Source organism: Alosa pseudoharengus, unplaced genomic scaffold (genome assembly GCF_046254945.1).
Source record: "Alosa pseudoharengus isolate Yale_2024_CS ecotype anadromous, Long Island Sound unplaced genomic scaffold, YU_APseudo_1.1 YU_APseudo_1.1_scf_19, whole genome shotgun sequence".
In the NCBI taxonomy this organism is placed as follows: Eukaryota; Metazoa; Chordata; class Actinopteri; order Clupeiformes; family Clupeidae; genus Alosa; species Alosa pseudoharengus.
In genome coordinates this window covers 14,917,952-14,941,130 of record NW_027468657.1, presented here as the reverse complement: position 1 = coordinate 14,941,130, position 23,179 = coordinate 14,917,952, and the positions used below count along the sequence as shown (strand labels likewise).

The 23,179-nt window shown below is 42.3% G+C and overlaps 1 protein-coding gene across 2 annotated transcripts; it reads right to left on the bottom strand.

Moving 5' to 3' along the window:
• Positions 1–1,546: 1,546 nt before the first annotated feature.
• LOC143132348 (long-chain-fatty-acid--CoA ligase 1-like) lies at positions 1,547–23,179 on the bottom strand. Of its 2 annotated transcripts, none has more exons than XM_076291793.1 (21): positions 23,093–23,179; positions 15,523–15,742; positions 14,775–14,889; positions 14,506–14,570; positions 13,646–13,747; positions 13,241–13,340; positions 11,706–11,881; positions 11,374–11,406; positions 11,224–11,275; positions 10,595–10,668; positions 9,668–9,745; positions 9,403–9,537; positions 8,650–8,784; positions 6,917–7,012; positions 6,516–6,588; positions 5,843–5,931; positions 5,527–5,643; positions 4,769–4,912; positions 4,115–4,216; positions 3,910–3,981; positions 1,547–3,530 (listed from the first exon to the last, which is right to left on the bottom strand). In XM_076291793.1, the coding sequence occupies exons 2-21, from the start codon at positions 15,715–15,717 to the stop codon at positions 3,390–3,392; spliced, it is 2,094 nt and encodes a 697-aa protein (XP_076147908.1). In that variant the 5' UTR covers positions 15,718–15,742; positions 23,093–23,179; the 3' UTR covers positions 1,547–3,389. The 2 variants fall into 2 exon arrangements, with proteins under 2 accessions (XP_076147908.1, XP_076147909.1); XM_076291794.1 differs by lacking the exon at positions 23,093–23,179 and adding an exon at positions 19,869–19,921.

Sequence of the window (23,179 nt, the reverse complement as noted above, 5' to 3'; positions counted from 1 at the left end):
AGGGATGCGAATTATGTAGTGATCATGAGATGTGTCCCAGAAATAAAATGGTTTACTCCATGACGTTGAAAAAGAAGAGAGGGGTCTCTCCTCTACAAGAGGCTTGCTGCCACCTACTGGATTGGATGGTTTCACCTCTGGTTGCCTGTCAAAAACGGTTTCTGTTTATTGTCCCCCACAAAGGTGAAATGAAATGTCCACCCATGAGTAGGGGACAGTGTTGCGCGGTCTGCCCGAAATTAAGCGGTTGCCCGCGGATGACCGCGGTCACCCGCGGTTATGAGTCATAAACAAAATATTTTAATGATATTCGGGTCATTTGCGGACGGGTCAGTTAAAATTAATTAAATATATATTTTCTACAAATAGGCCTACTTAGAAAATCACGAGAAGGCTAGCATCAGTAAAGCATCAATACAGTAAAGTCAACAGTAAAGAAGCTGAAGACACGAGTTAAAATAATAAAGACACCCCTTCAGGGAAAGCGATATAGCCTATGGGAAATATTGGGAAAAGTTCTTAAAGAAGATGACAGTAGTACAAGTTATGGTCTATAGGCCTACTTCTTGCGAAGCCATTTAAAAGTATGACAGCCAAAACGGGCAGCCTGCAGGAATAAATGTTATGGCACAGACTACACAGCCATATCTACCAGTATGTATAGGTTCGCGCATGCATAAAAGTTACCTTAGTTCGTTGTGTTTGTGACTTTAAACAGTGGATGTGCTTTAGTAAAGCTTTGTGCTTCATTCAGCATTATAAACCAGTTCTTACGCTAACGTTTTGACCAGCAATGCATCTCTCTTGCCTACCTTGCCTCCCCATTTCTTTTTTCGAAAGAAAGATGTATGCAAGATGTCCATGGCCTTCAAATCTTATCCTAGTGTTCTAATCCTTGGTGGTTGCGTGCGTGCTTGCGCTCTTATTCTCATTCTCTCTCCTGCGCAGACGTCCTGCATGCTTACTGCGTGTAGTTCTAGGCTACTGCATAAAGTTTCGCAAATAAATTAGTTTGATTTACAGAAATGGCCTATACTGTCACACTGCATGCAGGCTATAACCAAAAGCACACCTTTTGTAAATAAGCGGGTCGGATCGCGGGTCGGGTATAATTTTGTCCTAATTAATATTCGCGGTCCGAGTTGCAGTCGGGTTGATTAAAATATCGGGCGACCGCGGGCCGCTTGTGACCAAACCCGCGCAACACGGGGATAAACAATTCAATAATATATTCAGGTGCTAGAACATGTAAAGCCTTATAAGTTGAGGCTTAAAATCTATTCTAAAATTACTTATGTCATACAATCTGTGCTATAGAACATGGCAAGGGTAAACCATTGATGTGAGTTGTCTTTAGGATAGAATATTTTCATTAAATATTTTAAATGTAATCCACCAAAGTTTGTGTTTACCTTTGACATTTTCTGCATTAAAACTAATGAGCTTTTATTTTTTTTTACATGCAGTAAGTTTTCTGAAAAGAGGTTGTACAACTATTTCCATAACTGAAAATATCAGAGTTCATATAGATTACAACAGACACCCATGACATCTGAATGGTATTTATTAGCTGTGTCAATCACAAAATTGTATGCACTATTAACAGTGCACATATATGTTTAATACACACAGAAACAGAACTAACAGAATTTATACCTAAAGATCAGTTGTTGTATTTCAACCATTGACAGTTATCAAATTATCAAGTGTTGGTAATTTCACACCTAAATTCCCTTCATAAAAGTGTCCGTTACAAAATGGACGGCCCAACAGATTTAGTATTTCCCTGTTGCTTTAAAATATCTCCAAAGAGAGAAGACATTTCACTGAACTTCACTATGACAAGAGTTTTAGTTACAGACTCCATCAACAAACAAAAAAAACCCTTCAATGTCCATGGACAAAACCACACTAGCATATCTTACAAACATGCAGCCTTTCCTTTCTCACAAATCATGAAAGGCATATGGTTCAACACTGCTGTCCTCAATAATACAATCTCAATACAACAGCACTGAAAATGTGCAGACCTGTCAGTCAGAAGCAAAAACTGGTGACCACTGTTGAGGTAAGGCAATGCATCATTATGAATGTCTATAATGGACAGGTATACTGTGTACCTGTGCAGAAACAATGTTTTGCAAGTTGCTAAATCTCTCTCCACAGATACTCCAATAGATATCTGTAAGGATTAATCATCTACTTTGTTGTTGTCACAATAATAATAATAATAATAATAATAATAGTAATAATAATAATAATAATAAAAAAAGGCATTGAATACTTTGCTCATGACTGCTGTAACCACCAAACCAGAGGGAGCTTCAAATGGCCAGGCCTGCTGTTGCAATAGTGAGTTACACAGCTCTGGGCGCATGTCGGTTGCTTCCCTCGGACATACCACTTGTGTTGGTTAAGAACTGAGGAATGTTTCAATTCAAATCAATTAACAGGGAATTTGGATTTCCAGAAAGACAGGCTAATAACAAATATGGCTGACAATGCTGTTTGTCAAAGATAGCCTAGTGTGGCATAAAACGCAAAGACAACATGTGGCACAAATTTGACATGCACCCAATACATTCCTGGAAAGAGACGGCATTGATATCAAATATTGTTAGATCCTAACAAAACAGCGTAGTAGGGCGCATGATGTGAGGACTTAAATCAGGGAAACAAACAATGTAGGACTTTCCGAAAAGTCAAAGTACAAACCACAAACAGATACAGTCCAGTATTATTAACTTTTGCACCCTGTTTAACTACCTACTCACCAGACCTTCCACTTGATGTGGAATTAATGACTGGACATTATTCAACTGACCTGGACAATGATCCATCAGGAGAGAAAAGGAGATTAAGTTCAACATTACATTACATTAGAGGTAAAAGGGAAATCTTCTCCCTTGCCACATATTTGGTTTTGAATGATGGTGAGTGCATTTTTAGTTAAACTATTAGAATACATTTTCATATGTATTTTTGGAGTTATCAGACAGGTAGTTGTTCTCATTCATAGGAGTGGTCTACCTGAAGCTGAAAGCACTTTGGTGCAAACATGTCTATGTGCCTTACCACACATGTCTATGTGTCTTACAGTTTATGTTCATGTGTATGTCATATTATATGAAAAAATAAATACATTTGTTTTTTAAAAAAACAAACAAAACAAAAAACATATGGCTTTCGGTTTAAGGGCAGAGGATTCATAAATAGCTGACTTGTCCCTGCTCCTTTTGGATCTTCATTTAATTTTATTCGTTCATGAGAGACACAGTCCTGTGGTCACTGTATGTCCAGAGACCAGACAAAACGATAAAGTGTTCCCTGAGGAGGCTCCCTTTTAAAAAGTTCCTGCTTTGCCTTCTGTTCTGGTTCCCCACTATCATCTACATGTTGATCTTGGAGTAGAGCTCGTCGATCTGGTCTCGAAAGTGGTTCTTGAGGTCGGTCCGCTTGGCTTTGAAGGTTGGAGTGAGGAGGCCATTTTCCACAGAGAACATCTCATTGTGCAGGCTAATGTCTTTCACCTGACCAGCAAAAGCATGTGTGTTAGACAACATATGGTATGGATAAGATTCAAACATTCAGCTTTAAAAGCTCATAACGATCCTTCAAAAGGCCAAATACTATACCATATTAAGATCTTAATTTAGTGAAATTATGGATAGGATTCCCATACATGGATTAAGTCTGGTCGTAGACTAAACTTTTTTTTAAGTCTCCATCTCCACTAAGCATAATCAATGTGTGGGACCTGACCTTAAAAAACTAGAAAGGTCAGGAGAATAGCCAAAAGCAGCCCAACACAGCTTTGTTCCACAGCATAAACACACGTGAATCCTTAACGTTTTACAACTGGAAAGAAATGAATTAAAATTCTAGACTTGTATCATCAAGGACACTCACCTGCTCGAAAGACTTTAGACCTCCTTCTTTGCCTAGCTTTAAGATATCCTCCAAAATAGCTTTCTTTACTTCCTACATGGCAAAGAACACGCAAACAAAAATGTCAGATCATCAGAATTTCAGAACTTGACATTTCTCATAAAGCAATGCTTCAAGTGTACTAGGACTAATCGGCTTGGGTGTTCAAGATGAAATAACAACAGACCTTGTTTTTGCAAAGCTCATCATATGATCCATTATGGCCTCTCTTCTGAGCCCATTTGGGTAAGATTTCAGGGTCTGGCACGATGATAGCCACAAGGCAGGACTGTCGGGTTTACATACACAGATAATACAAAAGGGAGTAAACATCACTAAACAGACAACAATAACCAAAGCCTGGTCAGTGCCTTGCTAATTGTAAATGTAATAATAATAATAATAATAATAATAATAATAATACATTTAATTTGTATAGCACTTTTCAAGACACTCAAAGACGCTTTACAGCTTTCACATAGATACATAAATACAAAAAAACACACAAGATACATGGACATGGTTGCATAAACAGAAAAAAACACACAGGTGCATGGACAATGGACGAAGCAGAGGACAAAACTAGCGAGGCAGTTAATATGTATGTGATATTAAGCTGCAGTTAAAAATGCAGGGTGCATCCAGAGCAATTATCGTATATTGTACTGTATATTCATTTAAAAATGATGTGCTAAGATAATGTGTGTTATTGGTAGCACATATTAGGCACTTGAGCAACACAGAAATGTATAGTGCTTTAGATCCAATTCCTAATCGTTAGACATGTAAAGGGGATACCCATGAGACTACTGCTATGACAAGACACTGCTGTGGCTCCCACCTGTAGACTGTCTCCGTGAACGAAGGCCTGTGCGACAGCGTCGGCCCTGATGTAGACGTTTTCGATCTTCTCCGGGGCGATGTACTCTCCCTGGGCCAGCTTGAAAATGTGCTTTTTTCGGTCCACAATTTTCAATGTTCCATTCTGTGCACACACACAAAAACATATCATTTTTATACTTTCAATAAACATAATTTTCACAGCAATTTTCATAGCCTAATCACTATCTAGTATAAGTATATATACTCTTTTGATCCCGTAAGGGAAATTTGGTCTGCATTTATCTCAATCCGTTAATTAGTGAAACATACACAGCACACAGTGAACACACAGTGAGGTGAAGCACACACTAACCCGGAGCAGTGAGCTGCCTGCTACAGCGGCGCTCGGGGAGCAGCGAGGGGTTAAGCGCCTTGCTCTAGGGCACTTCAGCCGTGGATGTGGGCATAGGAGAGCAGTGCTCAACCACTTCCCCCGTCCACATTTTTCCTACTGGGTCGGAGATCGAACCAGCAACCCTTCGGTTACAAGCCCGAAGCCCTAAACAGTAGGCCACGGCTGCCCCTTTTGCTGCCATTATCATTAACCACCACAACCCCCCCCCCCCCAACCCCCAACAGGCTAGACTGAAAGGATGAATTATCTGAATCTGTGTTCACATTAGCCATGTTTTTTACATTACAATTAGGCCGTGTTTCATAAAAAAACAAACCAAACCAAACAAAACAAAACAAGTGTGAGTGTTGGGGCTCACTCACCGGTAACCATTTGCCGATGTCTCCTGTGTGGAGCCAGCCGTCTTCATCGATGGCCTCCGCAGTCTTCTCTGGGTCCTTCAGGTAGCCCTGGAACACGTTTGGTCCCTTCACACACACCTGTGGGGCCAGAGAGAACCATACTTAAGAATAATATAAAAAAAAAAGGCAGCAACAGAGCAAAACCATTTTAATAAATGAGCACCCATGAGCCTAAAAGCGCCCACAGGCGCACGTGCGCACACACACACACACACACACACACACACACACACACACACACACACACACACACACACACACACACACAGACACACACCTCTCCCTCTCCGTTTGCAGCTAAGTAATTCATCTCAGCAACATCCACCAGTTTTATGTCGTTACAAGGAAGGGGTGCTCCAACATGCCCTGTGTGTTGAGGGGAAAAAAAACATGAACATCAGACACAGGCAAGCATACACAGGGAGCTGATGCTAATCTGCACATTGTGTGTTGCATCAGTGGAAGGAAAGGCAGATGCATACAGCCCTCTGAGGTGTGTGTTTATGCACACACATCTGAGCATATGTGTGTGTGTATGTGTTTGCCTATTTTGCTTAACTGTGCCTGTATTTTATCACCACTTTAAGATTGCCTGGGGCACTATGTATAGTACACAGTATTGTCATGTGACTTTGTGTCTGCACTTGCACTTTAATGGACACTTTGCACTTTAATGGACACTTTGCACTTTAAGATAATAACCTGTAACAGGTGTTCTGTCAGGTGACTTCGATTGGTGTATGTATATATGTGCCTTGTCTTTTTGCTGTCTTCATGTCTGAAGAAGGGTATTCAGCCCGAAACGTCACATGTGGTGATTAAAATATTTTAAAAAGGAGTTCTCAGTGTGCGGACTAACGTAATTTTTTATTTCTGAAGTATTCTGGTCCAGCACCTGTTTGAATCTGGATGTGCGCGTTCTTTTTTGTACTTATTGTGTGTGTGTGTACCTGCTGTCCAGTCTCCTGGGAGTGTGATAGTACACCCTGCTGTGCACTCCGTCTGTCCATAGCCCTCATAAAACTGTGAGCAAGAGGAAATCAGTCAACACACCATGCAGGGGCAGCACCAGGTCACACACACAAAAACAACCTTGTCTCACATGTTCAACATGAAAGGCTGCAACCTGCACAGCATCACAAGTGAAGGCGCCTTATCACAGACTTTGCACCCACTCCATAAAGTTCCTGTGAGGCCCTGTGATAACAGCTGTGAGAAACAACCTTAGCCACTGTGGTCATCTACAGTATAAGATACAGGGATGCGAGGAATGAGTCCGACATGTGAACGTCCATGGGAGTCTATTAGGGAAAGCCCGGCATATTGTGTGGTCATTCGACAAGGGACTCACCTGGCAGCCCAGAGCACCTCGGATGAAGGTGAGTACAGTGGCAGACACTGGAGCAGCACCAGTCAGCATCAACCTCACGCGGCCGCCCAGGTTGGCCTGCAGGGGGCAGCAAACACACACAGTACACACAATCAAAGGAGGCACAGAAACCACACTAACTAAACCCTAAAGCATGAATAGTCCACATGATTTAGCCATGGGAATTTTATATTGCATTGTCCTTGTGCAATGCCACTGCTGCCATTACTGACATACGACTGACCAAGTTACGGCAGTCTCAAGTGCTGTAAAAGCATGTGTGAATCTAGGCCTTTAGCACTGCGTCTGTATTGGAGAAAGACATCTTCCTACAGGTGAAAATGACACCTAATGTAATGCAAATGACTGAGCTGGGATGCTTGCTCAGCTGATGTGGATCACAAACTGGTAATGCAAATGACAATATCGCCCTGGAGGCTTTAAACACAAACCAAGGCTTATTCTCATACCTTAACACCTAGTCAATAATTCACCTGAGGGCTAAGATCATAAAGTGCTTCACGAGTCACCACACTACTTCAGGTGTCATCAGATTTCACAAGTTCCTTTAAAATGGACAAACCAGTCGTTTAGAAGTTTTGTTCTGGCATGGTGCCATGGAAACAAATGGTCTCGTTACCCTGGGTCACATGACACACAAACAGGCAGCCATGCATCCAAATGAGAGAGAGAGAGAGAGAGAGAGAGAGAGAGAGAGAGTGTGAGTGAGTGAGTGAGTGAGTGAGTGAGTGAGTGAGTGAGTGAGTGAGAGAGAAAGAGAGAGAGAAAGAGAGAGAGAGAAAGAAAGAATGACTGGGCTGGACTGATGAGGCGTTAGGTGGTGAGAGTTGGGTCAGAGTCCACCTGGAAGTCCAGAGTAAGCCCGGCGTGCAGGTCTGGAGTCAGACTCTGGACAGTGTGGTCTGCGGGCAGAGTGTGTGTGTGTGTGTGTTTAAAGGTGGGTGTGGGGGGTGCAGATGAGTCTACCAGGGTTCCCACTCTAAGTCAAATGTAAAATTCCATGACTTTTCCCTGACAAAAACTGAATTTCCATGACTTACTATACTATTTACTAATGTATAGCGTTCAAGAATATTTGACTTTTTAAAGTGAGAGATGAATAAACAAAGTTGGGATACTCAAGGAAGCAGTAAAGCAAATAAAGATATGCACCAGTTCTGCATGGAACTATAAGTATTAATGTATTTTGGCAAGTACATTTTAAACTGTTACAACAAAATTCCCTGATATTCCATGACTTTACCCCCAAAATGAATAAAATTCCCTGACTTTCCTGTAATAGACTTTCCAAAATTCCATGATATTCCAGAAATGTCATGAGCCGTGGGAACCCTGGTCTCCAAACCAGTCTGGGATGCTCGATGAGCTCTTCCTCTGCATGCATGCCATCCATCTCCCCGTAGAACGACACAGAGCTACTTAACTGGACTTTCGTGTTTTGGGTTTATATGAAATGGGCCGACACTGATGTCAAAGCAGAACAAAAGCCAAGAGCACAATACCCTGAAAGCCAAATCAGCTAGGTGGAGTGGCTTAGCTTAGCTCGCCAAGGCCACAGACGGAAGGTGACTCGTCAGGAATTTTAACCACTGAAGTCGAACCAGTTTCACCACCCAACTGTTTCCTTTACACAGAAGTAGGGTATCAAGCATGCACCAGGGTGCTGCTGAGGAACAGAGCAGGGCGTACAGTACCTGCACTTTCTTGAAGATGATCTTGTCCCATATGCTGTTGTTCCTCATGATGCCGCTGTTCATCTCCGCCTCCTTCCTGCGGGAGGCAAAGCCCAGCAGCCACTTCTTGACCGGCGAGCTGGCCTGTCCGTGGACCTACAGCACAGGAACAGTTTGTGTTTATGAATCAACTTGTCATATATAAACAGATCCGGTCGAACTATTTATTCATCTACAAGAGGCATTCCATGAGTCATGACGAGCGTTTAACAGCTTAATCACTCAACGCCACGCTCACTCATGCCATACTGCTTAAGCACATTAATATGTGTGAATTTCTCAATTGTATACTGTCTATTACTCACTCTCTCAACCATGGTTTTAAGTAAGTAATTGTGCCCAAACTAACCCAATGTGGAACAAATAATGAAATATCTACATGAATTTTAAACAGAACTGTGGTCTACTTGTCGGACAGAGACAAATCAATGTTAATCAAACACCAAAGAAAACACTAAACAAAGGCACTGAACATCCAAATTCTGGTCCTTGATGTGAATACATTTTAATATTTAAACACCATTATTATATTTTAAATATTCCCAAAAATGACCGGCATTCTATACATTATCCCTTACATAAAGCATAGGGCTAAGATTTCATTACTGAGTTACAATGAGGTTCCAATTTCTAAACTAGATCTCTGTGATGAGCCAAGGCACACACAAATATCAATGCCTACAGCTACAGCTGCAGCTGGCGTGGCGTACTCACCCTGTCGTAAATGCGGTTGAGCAGCCGGGGGACAGTGGGGAAGACAGTGGGCCTCAGGGCAGCCAGGTCGTCCATCAGGAGCCGGATGTCCCCCTGGAAGAACCCAATGCTGGCCCCGTGGGCCAACATCACCCCCTGGGGGCACATGAAGAAGAGTGCGGGTCAGAAAGGGCCGAGCGTGGTGAGGAGCAGAGCACGGGTCAGAAAGGGCCGAGCGTGGCTCAGGAGCAGAGAGCTGGACTGAGGGGAATGTGCTGTTACAAACCTGTACGACTCTCTCAAACATGTGGGCCAGGGGCAGGTAAGAGACGTGGACGTCGCTGCTGGATATCGGGCAGCTTTTCTGAAAATAAATAGATAAATAATAAAAAAATAAAAACACTGCAGAACATACAAATAATAGTCTCTTACTGACTATTTCTCCATAACACAGAGTTGATTTTTAGATGAAAATGTGCAATACATTTCTTTTAAATGTACACATACTGATGTACTCATGATGAAATTGTGCAATAAAGGAGTAATGTTTATTTCCTTTAAATGTACACATACATAAATATCTAAAATGACAGTATTGGGATATTGATTTAGGGTGATATTGCCGACATTACAGAGAGGGGGGAGGCACATGTACTGAAGAATCTCAGAGGAAATAATCACACCACTTCGAGGGAGTGCAAAATGTCAGGGCCCCTTACAGAGAGATATCACAGCCTTTATAAAGAGAAGGAGGAACCAGATGGAACCAGGAACTAAAACTGACTTTGGTAACTGAAAACTATCTAGCATTGTGTGGTTTGACACAAGGAAGTAGTGAAAAAGTGTGTGTGTGTGTTTGTACTGGAATGACCATTTTCATTTATTTATTTATAACTCGTCATCCGTTTATCTATGTGAAGGGCACTGTGGTGTAAACTCAAATTTCACAAGACAGGTTTGGAAATTCATCAGGGCAATAGAAGTTAAGTGGGTTAAAGGCTATGTCCTGCATTTATATGCAAGGACATCCTCTAAAATGTGTTGATACTAAACAACGCACTGCAGGGTAAAAACACAGGTGACCAGGTCATTTACCTGAAGCCTTTTCTGAACTCACTTCTAATTTGCATTGAAACTCCCTTCTGATTTATAGACAGTGGACACTAGCTTATATTTCAAGTAACTTAAATCTAGTTAACTGATATTTGTTTACCTCTATAATCTTCATGAATGAAGAGCAATCAGACACAACGTTCTTGTGAGTGAGCATTGCTCCCTTTGGGTTCCCTGAAGGGCAGAAAGAGAGAACAAGGAAGTAGATTTCAGCTTTAACCAATGGCAGTGAAGAAGTGGATATGGCACCAGGATCTAAGCCAATGAGAGGTGGCGCATTGTATTTGGCTCACTTAGAATTTCAAAGGCAGATTTACAAACCAAAGAGACATGAAGCTTCTCAGACACACAAAACATGGCAAAGGCACCACCATGCCCTCTGAGCAAAACATATTTGAGGATCTAGATAACCACACATTTATGATTTCTCACAGCTGATGCCAAAATTATTTCAAAAGAATTTAGTCATACACATTGACACACACATGAGTAACTTTCCTTCCTGACACAATAACTCTCAAACACACACACTTAAGTAAGTTTCCTTCCTGACACAATAACTCTCAAACACACACACTTAAGTAAGTTTCCTTCCTGACACAATTACTCTGAAACACAGACAGACAGACAGACAGACAGACAGACAGACAGATAGACAGATAGACAGATAGACAGATAGACACACACACACACACCCCTTGTGTGTTTTACTAAGTCATCAGGTCCTACCTGTTGTTCCACTGGTGAAGCAAATAACTGCCAGATCATCAGGCATAGGGGGCTAAAGTCAGAGTTAACAAAAGTCAGTCTAACACAACACCATCCCACCATCAATGACAATGAAAACATCAAATCAGACAGAATAACAAAAACACTTACCACTGGGGGTTTGCGTTTTTCTTTGCCTAGAGCCTGGTAGGTTTGTGGGGAAGGGGAAAGGGATGGAGAGAGGACAGGTCATTGGAAAGGTCCGTCAAGGTCAACCACCCATGACCGCTGCACATCAAACTGATGTTAATGTGTGGACAGACACATTGATCTAACATCCTAGTCATCTATAATTGCCATCCTGTATGCAAGTGACAAAGTACATTGTGTGTAGAGATAAAAGAGCAAACACACACACACACACACGCGCACACACACACACACACACGCGCGCGCGCACACACACACGCGCACACACGCACACCACACACATAAACACACACCAGGACGTCTTTGAGACTGAGGATCTCTATGCTGCTCTTCTTGCCCCTCTCCAGCAGCTCGGCCTCCACATCCTCCATCATGATGACGGTGCTGACACAGTGCTTCCTGCCCACCAAGCTGTCCAGCAGCAGCGTCACCTTGGCCGCTACGTCACACACCACCGTAGAGATAGCGGCTGAAAGACACGGGGGAGATGAATTCATATATGAACATGTAAAGCAGTGTAGCTTCACTATGTGGGGCTATGCTGAAATATGGAAAACCGCCAGCATGTTTCAGTAGTTTAGCCAAAGATCCTTGATTACTAGCTCCGCTTTAACCCTCTCTGGTTTAGTGCCATCATGTACTCATGAAAGGAATTATAAGTAATAACATTGCTTGTGCTCAAGACCCAGCTCAACTTTAAAGAATACATTAAAAGTAGTAACTAAAAATGTAAATACTGCTTGACAATATCTGGAGACGCTTTAAAAGGTACAGTCAGTGATTTTTACGGGATTGTTTAGGCTCAGAAAACTGAAAACAAAGTGGGGGCAGCCTGCCCCCAAACAAAAATGAAACCCTGCGTTGAGTTTTTTTGGGGAATACAGAAGGCAGGGGTAAGCTACCTCTCTGGCACGCTTCCTTTGGTTTTTGGTTAAAACATACAGTAATGCACAAAAATCTTTGCACAAAAGCGTCTAATAAATGTAAATATAAGCATAAACACAAACAAACTTCCTGCGATATCCCTGACTGCACCTTTAATGGTCCATTGAGCACTGTAACACCGTGCTCACAGTCCACACCAGTGGACATTATTAACCAGAGGACACACTGAGGCCATTGCATACCTCACGTGGATCAGAAGGGCTTGCAGTGGACGCATGAGGAGATTCTCCCATGTCCATGTTAGGACCTCTGCATCCTGTCCATCTCCCCCTTTATCATCTACTTTACAGATGGCGCGCAAACGGATCTCTCCCTTTCTGAGAAGCTTTTCCAGCGGATGCTAACCTCTGCTAATAGCAACTGCTTTATTATTGATGAGAGAAACAACCACCAACGGGGTGGTCACATAGATATATATACTGCATATACAGTATATCTATGGTCACATAGATATATATACTGCATATACAGTATATCTATGGTGGTCACATAGATATATATACTGCATATACAGTATATCTATGGTGGTCACATAGATATATATACTGCATATACAGTATATCTATGGTGGTCACATAGATATATATACTGCATATATATCTATGGTGGTCACACTCTCATTCCGCTGGCTCAGCACAAGGTAAGCTTAAGTTAGTGTTTAGAGTTGTTTTTCAGGTCTGTTCTTGTGGTCTAGATTCCCATAAAGAAATCATTAACTTGCTGTTGCATTTTTTGTTCCCCCATCTCTTCGTTGGCCGAAAGCAAAATGTCACATTACAAGGGCATGCTCATGTAGCCTTTTACTTAACAAGAAAACAAATGTATACAAGTTTTAAAATACAAGGATTCCTAATACACTGGCCTTTGCCAGTCAGTAACTCACCTTTGTCAATGATGTACTCGATGGCCTCTGTGCCCAGTGTGTCGTAGAGGGGGACGGACACCAGAGAGTACGTGTAGCAGGCCAGCTCAGACATGGTCCACTGTGGACACAAGGGGTCATAGGACTTCAAATACTATTCAATACACCACTTCACAGGCCAATTCCCACTGTCCTAACACACATGCTGACAAGCAGATAGGGAAATGCATGCAGCGAGAGTTCCAGCTGGGAGTGGGATAAACGTGCTGGTGAATATTGTGTGGTATAAATATGGGGATATCTCTACGCAAAAACCCAACAGTTTGCAAGGGAACATTGCTGGTCTGTAGGAGGCCGCTGGGGGGAACTTAAGCCAGACAACAAAGGGTCTAAATTTAGCAGCGGCTGATGGACAAGGGTGCTTACCTCTGGCCGGTTCTGGGAGAAGATGCCAATGTATGGGTTCTTGGACTTGGAGTGACCTCTGTGGAGCAGTGCGGAGCCCAAGCACTCGGCCATGTCCACCACCTGACCGCCAACACCGGGAGAGAGGAACACACAAAGGCACTCAGACTTAACAACACAATATAGTGATGCAGGCCAGGGATCTGCCTCTACCCTCTAGCTCATCACAAGACAGAGAGCCCAGGTTTAATATGACATACAGGACAATGAATGAATGAATGAATGAATGAATGAATGACTCAAATGTTGTTAACTTAGCTGCTTAAAGCGACAAAATGGGTCATACCCGTACTTGCTACAACATTAAATATTCCTGGCATACATCAATAATGTCCAAGACTCCAATCCATGTTAAGTCAGTGTGGCACTAAATTACTTTCAAGCTGTTATTTCAGGTACACTATGCAGGTTTAGGTATTTTTGGCGACTGTAGATCTCCCTCTAGAGTCGTGATATATTTATATTTTACTCTGCTGTTGTAAATACCAAACTTCCTGTGACTTATCCCCCCTGTACACAATGAAATGCTTTTGTTGTGGGGGTGAAGGATTAACAACAGGCAAAAACGATCTCCAAAGAGCTATATCTACTGAAAAGGTAATGTTTCACGATTCTCGCGAGATTTGTCGGGCCGCTGTTCTTAGAATTTGGTTGGTTTTCTCAGTAGTGACTCGCTACGTCTATGCTGTATAGCTATGCTAGGTGAACGATTTGCCTATTACAAGTTTGTTTACCATCAAATTGCTTTGTAAAGGTGAAAATCTTGCATAGTGTGCCTTTAAGGTAAATGTTGCTTTTGACATGTTAGCTGGTGGTCTTACCTCTTTGTATGACAGCCATTCATATGGCTGCTTGGGCTTCCTTGCTCCCAAACATTGTCCATTGTCTGGAGAAAACAAACAAACAAAACGTTTGTTATCCCAAAGGTCATTGTATTCAGTTTTAACATGGCTATTTCTTAATGTAGAGCATTTGTCTTTGTTTGCTTTGAGCATTTAGCATAAAACATGATCCTTATGTTTTTATACAAACGTAAACACAAAACTCTTTACTAATGCCTGGGAGTGTGTTTTGGTTTCTGTATACTCACTGGACACGCGCTCTCCCCTCAGCAAGAATTCATACATGGTCTTGGCGTCGTCATAGTAGTAGGTCAGTAGCTTGTCACCCTCTACAAGGACTGACCGTCTGATATACTCGCCGCCCTGACAGATGCATTAAAGCGAGCAAGAAAGAGAGAAAACGCAAGAAAGAAAGAAAAAAAAAAAGAAAGAAAGAAAGAAAGAAAGACAAAGAGAAAAACAGAAAAATAAAACTTCCAAACCTTAGCCCCTGGAGCCAGACAGAGGAGTACTATGGCAAAGTGACCCAGGCGGCACTAGACATATTGGTTCTTGTGGTCCACCATTCTAATGAGGAACAAAAACCTGTCTGCTCAGCACGCATGATCACCTTCCACATTTGCAGGACTGGATTTATGACCAGTTCATATGTCTGCCATTGTTATTATTATATATTATTATTATTATATATAGTTATAAGTGGCCATTTCATATGTCTGAAATAAACACTAATGTCTGGGCCTCAGCATAGGATATCTGGTCCTTTCAACACAGTGATGTTGCTGAATACTGCTGAATTGCATCGTTATACACTATTCTCTATTGACTGTACAACAAATCCATTACAAAGGTCAATTACTTTAGTACAACTAGCTTTTGACAATTCCCATTAGTCCGTCTGGTAGGTCTAAATATAGACCTGAATAAAACAGAGCGTGAGATCACATCTACAGATAATGCACAATAATGATAATGAACCTGTGGAAGGACACTGACCTCAATTTCCACAGACTGCTGCCAGAGATCGCAGGGAGGCTCCAGAGCCTTGGGCCGCGTGGCGTACCAGAAGGTGGAGAGAGCAGCGAAGGCACTCATGCCCACGATGGTGTTGGGGGACAGAGTGTGCAGATAGTCCCGCAACTCATTCATCTCCGGCAGCCGAAACTGCTTCATGAACTCTGGCATCTGCATGGTGTCTGCCGCTCAGCGTCTGTGTCTGTGTACACACACACACACACACACACACACACACACACACACACACACACACTGCATTTTTAATATACCCCACTCTGTCAGAGTGCCACTGCTAACACGGTAATGGATGTCATGTGATCTGTATCGTATTGTTCAACACCAACAACAGCTTGTTGACGTGAAACCCAAACCATCTCAACAAGAAGCTTAACTTCTTGCTCCAACAACCCCCATATCGTGTTAAAGTTGGACAGAAACCTGTTAAGATTTCCATAGTGAATTAATCAATGATGAGATGGGAAATTAAGAGTATGCTTTTTAAAATACATTTACTTTTTTCCTAAAGGAAAAACTCCAACAGTACTTGATGAGATCTATGTGGGGGGAAAAATATTCGCTGGAATTCTCCTATGAACACTTCCAAAGGTTTTCCACTGCTGCAAAAGTGAGATTTGCAGCAGTGAAATTCAACATGTTGAATACATTCCAGGTTCCAAAATGTTTACTGGTCACTGTGAAGATGGCTAAACAAAGTAAAGGATAGCCCTCCCCCTTATTCTGAATCAGCATTTTGAAACGACAGTGTGTCTTTCCAAAAACAACCTTTTAGAAATAAACCTGGAATGTCTATGAAGACATTCCTTAAAACACACAAGCACAAAGGTCCTATCAGAAAACCAAAGTCAGCCTCTTTTCCTGTGCAACAGCCACAGCTCCGTTTAATTGTCAGGTTAGCTTATAGACCTTCATACTGGTGAACTGACTGAATGCATTTAAACGTGGTTTACCTGTTTGATTGGCAGGAGCTGTGATGCGACTGGATCACTCCCTGTCTAATGTGTTTGTTTTGTCCTATATTTCAGGTATGCCATGTTTGTTTTATGTACTTTTGTTATTGTCTATTCACATGTACTTTTGTGGCGACGCTGTTAACTGCGTGTCTCGTAGTCTTGCCGCGCGCTCTCTTTTGCTACTGTCCTGAGGCAGAGGAGCTGTGATGCGACTGGCTCAGGCAGCTGTGATGCGACTGGCACCTGACTGTCAGGTGAAAAGTTCCACTTTTCATGTCATGAATGCCTATGATAAGGCTTTGCAGTTGTCGAACATGGTCAATATATTGTCTCAATTGGGTTCCATATGACGCGCAGAAGCTACATTCATGCATTGTTTTGATCCAGTTGAAAATGTTTCTGTGTAATTTGTCAGCTGTGATCAAATTAGTTCAATAAATTCCTGTTTTATGTCATAAATATAACATGCCTATGATTAATTATTCTATGGTGTATCTAATTTAGGCCTCTCTTATGCTCAATCAAATTCGCTTTGCCCACCCGTTTTTTTCTGTGCCCACCCATTTGAACATTTCTGGCTACCCTACTGTTAGAAAGGAAAATGATAAGTCAGTGTACTATTCGTACAAAACAACTAGATACTAACAATGTAGAGCAAGAATAAACATGTGGTGGTGACAGTGTTCCAGTGAGTAAAGATTCATTTTGGAATCTAAGAGGACACATTTCGCAGAAACATGAGGGTGTGCTACGGAGAGCAAAGAAAAACGTGAGCAATTTGAATATGCTTCATATCAAGTAGAAGGCTAAAGTAAAACGTGGATGATAAGCCTGTATTCTTTTGGCAATGTATGTATGTATTAACGTTGCCAAGCTTGTTTGTTGTTGCACTATCAGTGTTACAGTCTTTTAAAATAAATGTTCTGAGTGAAATATATTGCCGTTGCTCTTAGTTCTTTGGGACCGGGGAGCGAAATTGACCTGACGCGAATTTGACCGGAGGAGCGGCTAAGTAAACAGCCACCTGCTCTCAGCACATTGTTGACTTGCGCATCCTTTTAAGATGGTGAGCGTAAACGAAGGAAAGCCCTCTAATTAGACGGGCAAGACTGACAATAGACGGGCCTAGGCCCGTCCAGGCCCATCCGTGCCTACGCGTATGCTTTCTAAATTATTTAGCTAACTCCAGCCCCATCAACGAACTTAGGCTATATGGCCAATATCTTTGAAATTTAACAGTCTTGGTTTTATTAGGAAGACAGTTGGGCATGCCTCAGTCTCGTGGTGTGAGCAGTATCGGAGCGGAACAGAGCGGCCTTCAAATTAAAAAGCGCTCTGCGCTCAAATTCCATCCATATTACACAAAACTATAAAATAATCTAAACTTCATTCACTCTCGGTGTATAGATAGGGACAGACTTGCGGAACAGGCTGCAGGGCAACAGTCTGACAGCCTGCATGAAGATAAGCATTAATGGTCCAATAGTAAAACAGTGCAATTACCAAAGGGCCCTTGAAATGATCTTTTTAAAGCCAAGGAGGATGGCTTGTAACGATGCTATAGTTGTCAGCTCTGCCAGAAGTAGTGACTGATCACATTTGCACATTTTGTTGTTTTGCACTTTCTTTTGCACTTGTTCTATAGTTTGTAATAGTCTTTGTTTAAATTACACAAATATTTTAAAATATTTGAATACTGTTGTATAGTGTGTTAGGTGTTATTACTTTGTTAACTGTTATTTTGAGAAGCTGGTTATTTATTTAATATGTAGTGTTTAATAAATAATTGTTAAATGTACAGAGTCTGTAGTGTATCTCACAAACAAGACGCCAGCACCCACACCCCCCCCCCACCCCCACCGGTCGCACCTAATTACGCCAAGGGGAACTCCCAAAAAATTAAACATTCAACACTTACCTAAATTGTGTTGTATTGTGTGGCAACACTGCGCACAGCCTGTTACAGCACACAACACACACTACGGTCTGAGTGAATTTGCACAGTATGGAAAAGTAAAGATGAATCAAGTCTAGTACTGCTTATTGTGACAGTGGAATGTTGATTATGTGTTGTCATGAGAACAATAAGAAACACAAGCAATAATACAATTCTGGCTTTGAGCCTACATGAGTTACAGTAAAAGTGTCTTTTTATAGAGAATAATACCACTGGATTACAACCTTTTGGACTATGACCTCTCCTCCACACACACACCAAAAACACACATACCCCAAAAAGAAAGACAGAAAAAACAAAAGAAATACCCTACGGTACAAGGCCCATACTATTTGATGAGCTTGCTTAGTCAGCTGCAAGTCTCTCCTGACTGGGGCAAAGGTCTCTGACTCATAGTAACACCAGCACTGTTATAACCCAGCAAGAGCAAGGGTGACATTGCCCCGGTGACATTTCCCCTACATCTGTCTAAGTCTATGCAGGCCTGGAAAGCACATTGCTCCTCCATGCACTAATGTGCTAATTCATTTCCATTATATCATATCCACTTGCTATGCATTTCAGATCATGTTGACATGAAAAAATATTTGGCATTTTAAATATTAGCCTTTGACATAAAAAAAAGTGTAGGCCACATATAAGAAGACAGCAATGTATGAAAGAAATGCCCCGTCTCTGTTAAACGTCCATTGATGGATAAAACCATCTAGACTGTCAATATGGAAAGTGTTGTTGAACAATCTCCAAAGTGTGTGCTATAGAGCAACAGAGGAGACTGCAATAAAACATGAAATGCAAAATGTTCTAGGCTAACCCTGAACATGACTTTATAGAAAGCAAAAAGCATGACCTCATGACCTCATGTCTAGTAATGCTTACAATGGAAAACAAATGCTATACTATCTTCACCATACCATCTTCCTCAATTCACCTTTCCTAGTGTGAGCAGCATCTGCAGTAGCTGGATGCAGTTAATCTACATACGACACACACACACACACACCACACACACACACACACACACACACGAATCTGATCTTTGAGTTCACTCAAACCCCTGAAACATGTGCAAACAGTGCATGTGCACAACTAGGCTACACTTTTACACAGGAAGGAAATGTGAACAGCAACAGATAACCTGTGGCTGCTGCAGTGTGGACACCCCATGTGGCCGATCACAACAGCACCCCAGGCAGCCCACCGGCTTCAGCACTGGACCATAACACTCTCATAGGCAGACTCACTGACCTTACACTGCACACGTGCATACACACTGAAACTGAAATGCACATACACATACACACACACACACACACATACACACACACACACATACACACAGACAGATAGACACACACACGTGTGTTCACAGACCAGACCACGCATAGGGACCTCACCTGAACCAAAAGGGAAGGTTTAAACAAAGGGAACCCTGTTGTCTTCCTACTGGTCTGCCGGTCCACTGAAATCAATCAGCAATTGTGCTCCTAGACTGAGCAGTCAAGTTATAGTAGATGATGGGACACTATATCAGGTTTATGTGCCCCCCCCCCCCCCCCCCCCCCCCCCCAGGGTGACAGGCTACTCAAAGGTCAGACCCCGTCCCGCCCCTCTGCGGCTCTGATTGGACAAGAGAGAGCACGTCGACCAATCAAAGCACTGAAACAAGAGAGGATGTGTGATACAGGCTCTCCCTCAAGTATTATCAGACTTTTTGTCCCACTATCCAAAGGATCGACACAGACGTATCACTTTGTGTGTGTCTGTGTGTGTGTGTGTGTGTGTGTGTGTGTGTGTGAGTGTGTTCATTAAAACAGTAGGGCAACAGGCAGACTGACTGCACACTGATCACTGATTGGATCAAGTTTCGTCATGAAGTCACCTTGGGCCATTTCATCCAGTGAATCCCATCACACTGTCACTATCCCTCTCCACACAGTCCCCCATGTCCTCAGAGGCTTCCAGTGCAAAGGTAACCACTCAGCCCAGCCCAGCGCCACCTAAACATGGACTACAGGACGGGGAGGGCCAAGGGGGTTGCAAATCACCCCACAGAGCACCAGCCTAACAGGAAGCATGGACAGGGGGCTTGTCTAGGGACACTATTTAAAACCGAGTGACGTGCCAGTGGAAAGCACGGTGAAGCAGGAGGGAAAGTGTGTGTGTGTGTGTGTGTGTGTGTGTGTGTGTGTGTGTGTGCGGGGGAGGGAGGGTGATTGGGTCAAATCTCCAGCTGGTGGCTGACACATAGCACAATTCATGCGGGGCATATGTCTCAGGGGAGAAAGGGGCACACATGTGTGTGTGAGAGTTTGTAATGGTGGGGCTGGCTAGCTGACACAGGCCTTGTCTGTCTGCGCACCCTGTTCCCCCTGCACTCACAATCTGAGTCTATCCGGTAAAGGCGTAACAAGGACAGCTGTCCTGCAGACAAGACAACTCTGTCTCCGTCAGACGTGGACGCAGCAGCCAAAGTCATGTTCCCAGAGCGCTGGCCTTCCCTTTTTGTCTTCCTCTCTCTGTGTTTGCCAAAACGCGACCGAACTGACTCACCACTGCATACCTGGCTTTTTTCAGTCAGTGTGTGTTTACACTGCAAATTCTACACCTCCTGCAGCAGCCAACGTTGCGTCACATTAACACTAAAAGCACACATCAACTTCACTGAGGTGGTTTGGAGGTCACTTCGTATACAGCATTAGTTGTACTTCAAACGCAACCCGTTATCGGATTTTGAACTGCAGCAATGCATAGATGTATCAGAGATGAATAGATTAGATTACTTTTAATCTTACTTTTGTAGCATACTTTCATATTATCTAATACTCTAATATCTACAACAATAAACTAACTACAAGTTGAAAAATCTTTGCATGCAATTAGAACAATAATGTAAAGTTTGAGCCATGCAAGACGGGGCTGTATGAAGAAAATAGTCTGACAATCATTCATCAAGTTATCAATTTAAGCTTGCAAGTTATTGGTGGGCATTTAGAGACTTGTCTAGCCCTGAATTGATCTATAAAAATCAATTAGTGTAAAGCAATTATTTGTATATATAATAATAATAAGTATAAATGTAAGAGAGTACTGTCCACTCACAACCCTTCACCCAGATCTGACACCAAAATCTTGAACTATGACCCACTCAACATCATAAAACTAGGTCCAGTTCACCTTTGGACAAGTTAACACATCAAGCCTCAAAAATCGGTAACAGGAGTTGTGCAAATAGGACCAACATGTGTCCTCCATACGCTGGAGGGAATTCAATGTTAAGTAATGAAGACAACTTGAGCAACAAGGGTCTGAGGAGCAAGGACAAAGACAGACTTTGGTCACTCCCCCCCCCACCCCCCCACCCCCCAGCAATGATGTTGAATGTGATTGTAGGTCCTTGCACAACTTCACTGTCAAAACAGAAATTAACCAAGATTTAGCCTACTTAAGGACTGACTCCATGTCATTGGAGATTTTAAGGAGTTTCAGCCTGTGCTTGAAACATCCATTCACCCACTATGCACCACAGAGTGTTTTTTCACTATAGGACATTATGTAGTGGATGAGCATATGCTCCAAACTCAGACTTTTTTTTAGTAAGTACTGCACTAAATTTGCATATTTCACTAAATTCAAACATTCATCTTGATTTCTCAATCTCAGATCAACCTGCTGTCATCACCATCATCATATAAAAGAGGAAGAGGAACTTTTTAGTTTTAAAGAGAAAGTGAGACCTGGCAGGGCTTGTTATGGCACGAAACAGCAGGTTATTTCAGTCAATATTAAAGCCTCAAGTCAAGTGTCAGCTGAATTTTCCCTTGAATCATCGTTTCTGTAGGCCTATTCACACAGGCTACCTGTGTCACCTTGACAAGACAAGCCCTTACTCACACAAGAACGTGTAACCCCGCAAACGATCGGTCAAGATTCCCTGTCACTTTACAGAAAGGAGTCAACCAATCCCTCTCACTCACCTCACATTTAAAAGGACTTCTGATATAACCGCTTTGAACACCTTTGTCAGTCCAGTAGTTTCAAGTCACATCATTAACCTGATTACACATTCGTTACCACTGTAAGGTTTGCATTTCTAAATAGTCTTTTTCAACAGTAACAAAGACAAACGGTTAACGGTTTGCTAGTTACAACAACTGAACTGAAAGCTCCACACAAGTTACTTTAGCTGAATTGAACTTGCTAGCAGTAGCAAGCAAGTGCTTTTGCAGTCAAAGAGGGAACAGACACGCTTTAAGTTATGGACGCCAACTCTGCATAGGCTACTACTATCAACTGACACTATTGACCTATTGACCACCGGTGAGTAATATGAACAAAGACGATCTGACAGGTAGCGTGCATTGTACAACACAATACCTTACACAATTTCAATGTACAACGCCAACCTTTAACATTTTAATACACACTTCCCCTTGAGACAGCCAGAAAGTTTCACTTGAAGCTGTAACGTTAGAACTAACATATGTGCAGTCCCATATGCGAACATATTTCATTGGCCGATTGCTTCCGTGAGCTAACATGAACAACACAATTGAAACGGAATAATGAGTGTGAAAATACCTTTGTGGGAAAAAAAAACACGTTTATTATTATCACTAACCTGTGAGTGATCTCCAAGTTGACCATGCGGTGCTCAATGACACAGAATAAGTAGCATATTATGCGCTCACGCCGGGCTCGTACCCAA

Bases quoted from the DNA above. Each gene is read 5' to 3' on its own strand.
- LOC143132348 (XM_076291793.1), bottom strand. From the start codon at position 15,717: ATGCAGATGCCAGAGTTCATGAAGCAGTTTCGGCTGCCGGAGATGAAT. The intron at 14,571-14,774 runs GTGAGTATACAG...TGTTTTCTCCAG, and splicing joins GAGGGGAGAGCGCGTGTCCA to ACAATGGACAATGTTTGGGA. The intron at 8,785-9,402 runs GTGAGTACGCCA...CCTGTGCTGTAG, and splicing joins TCAACCGCATTTACGACAGG to GTCCACGGACAGGCCAGCTC.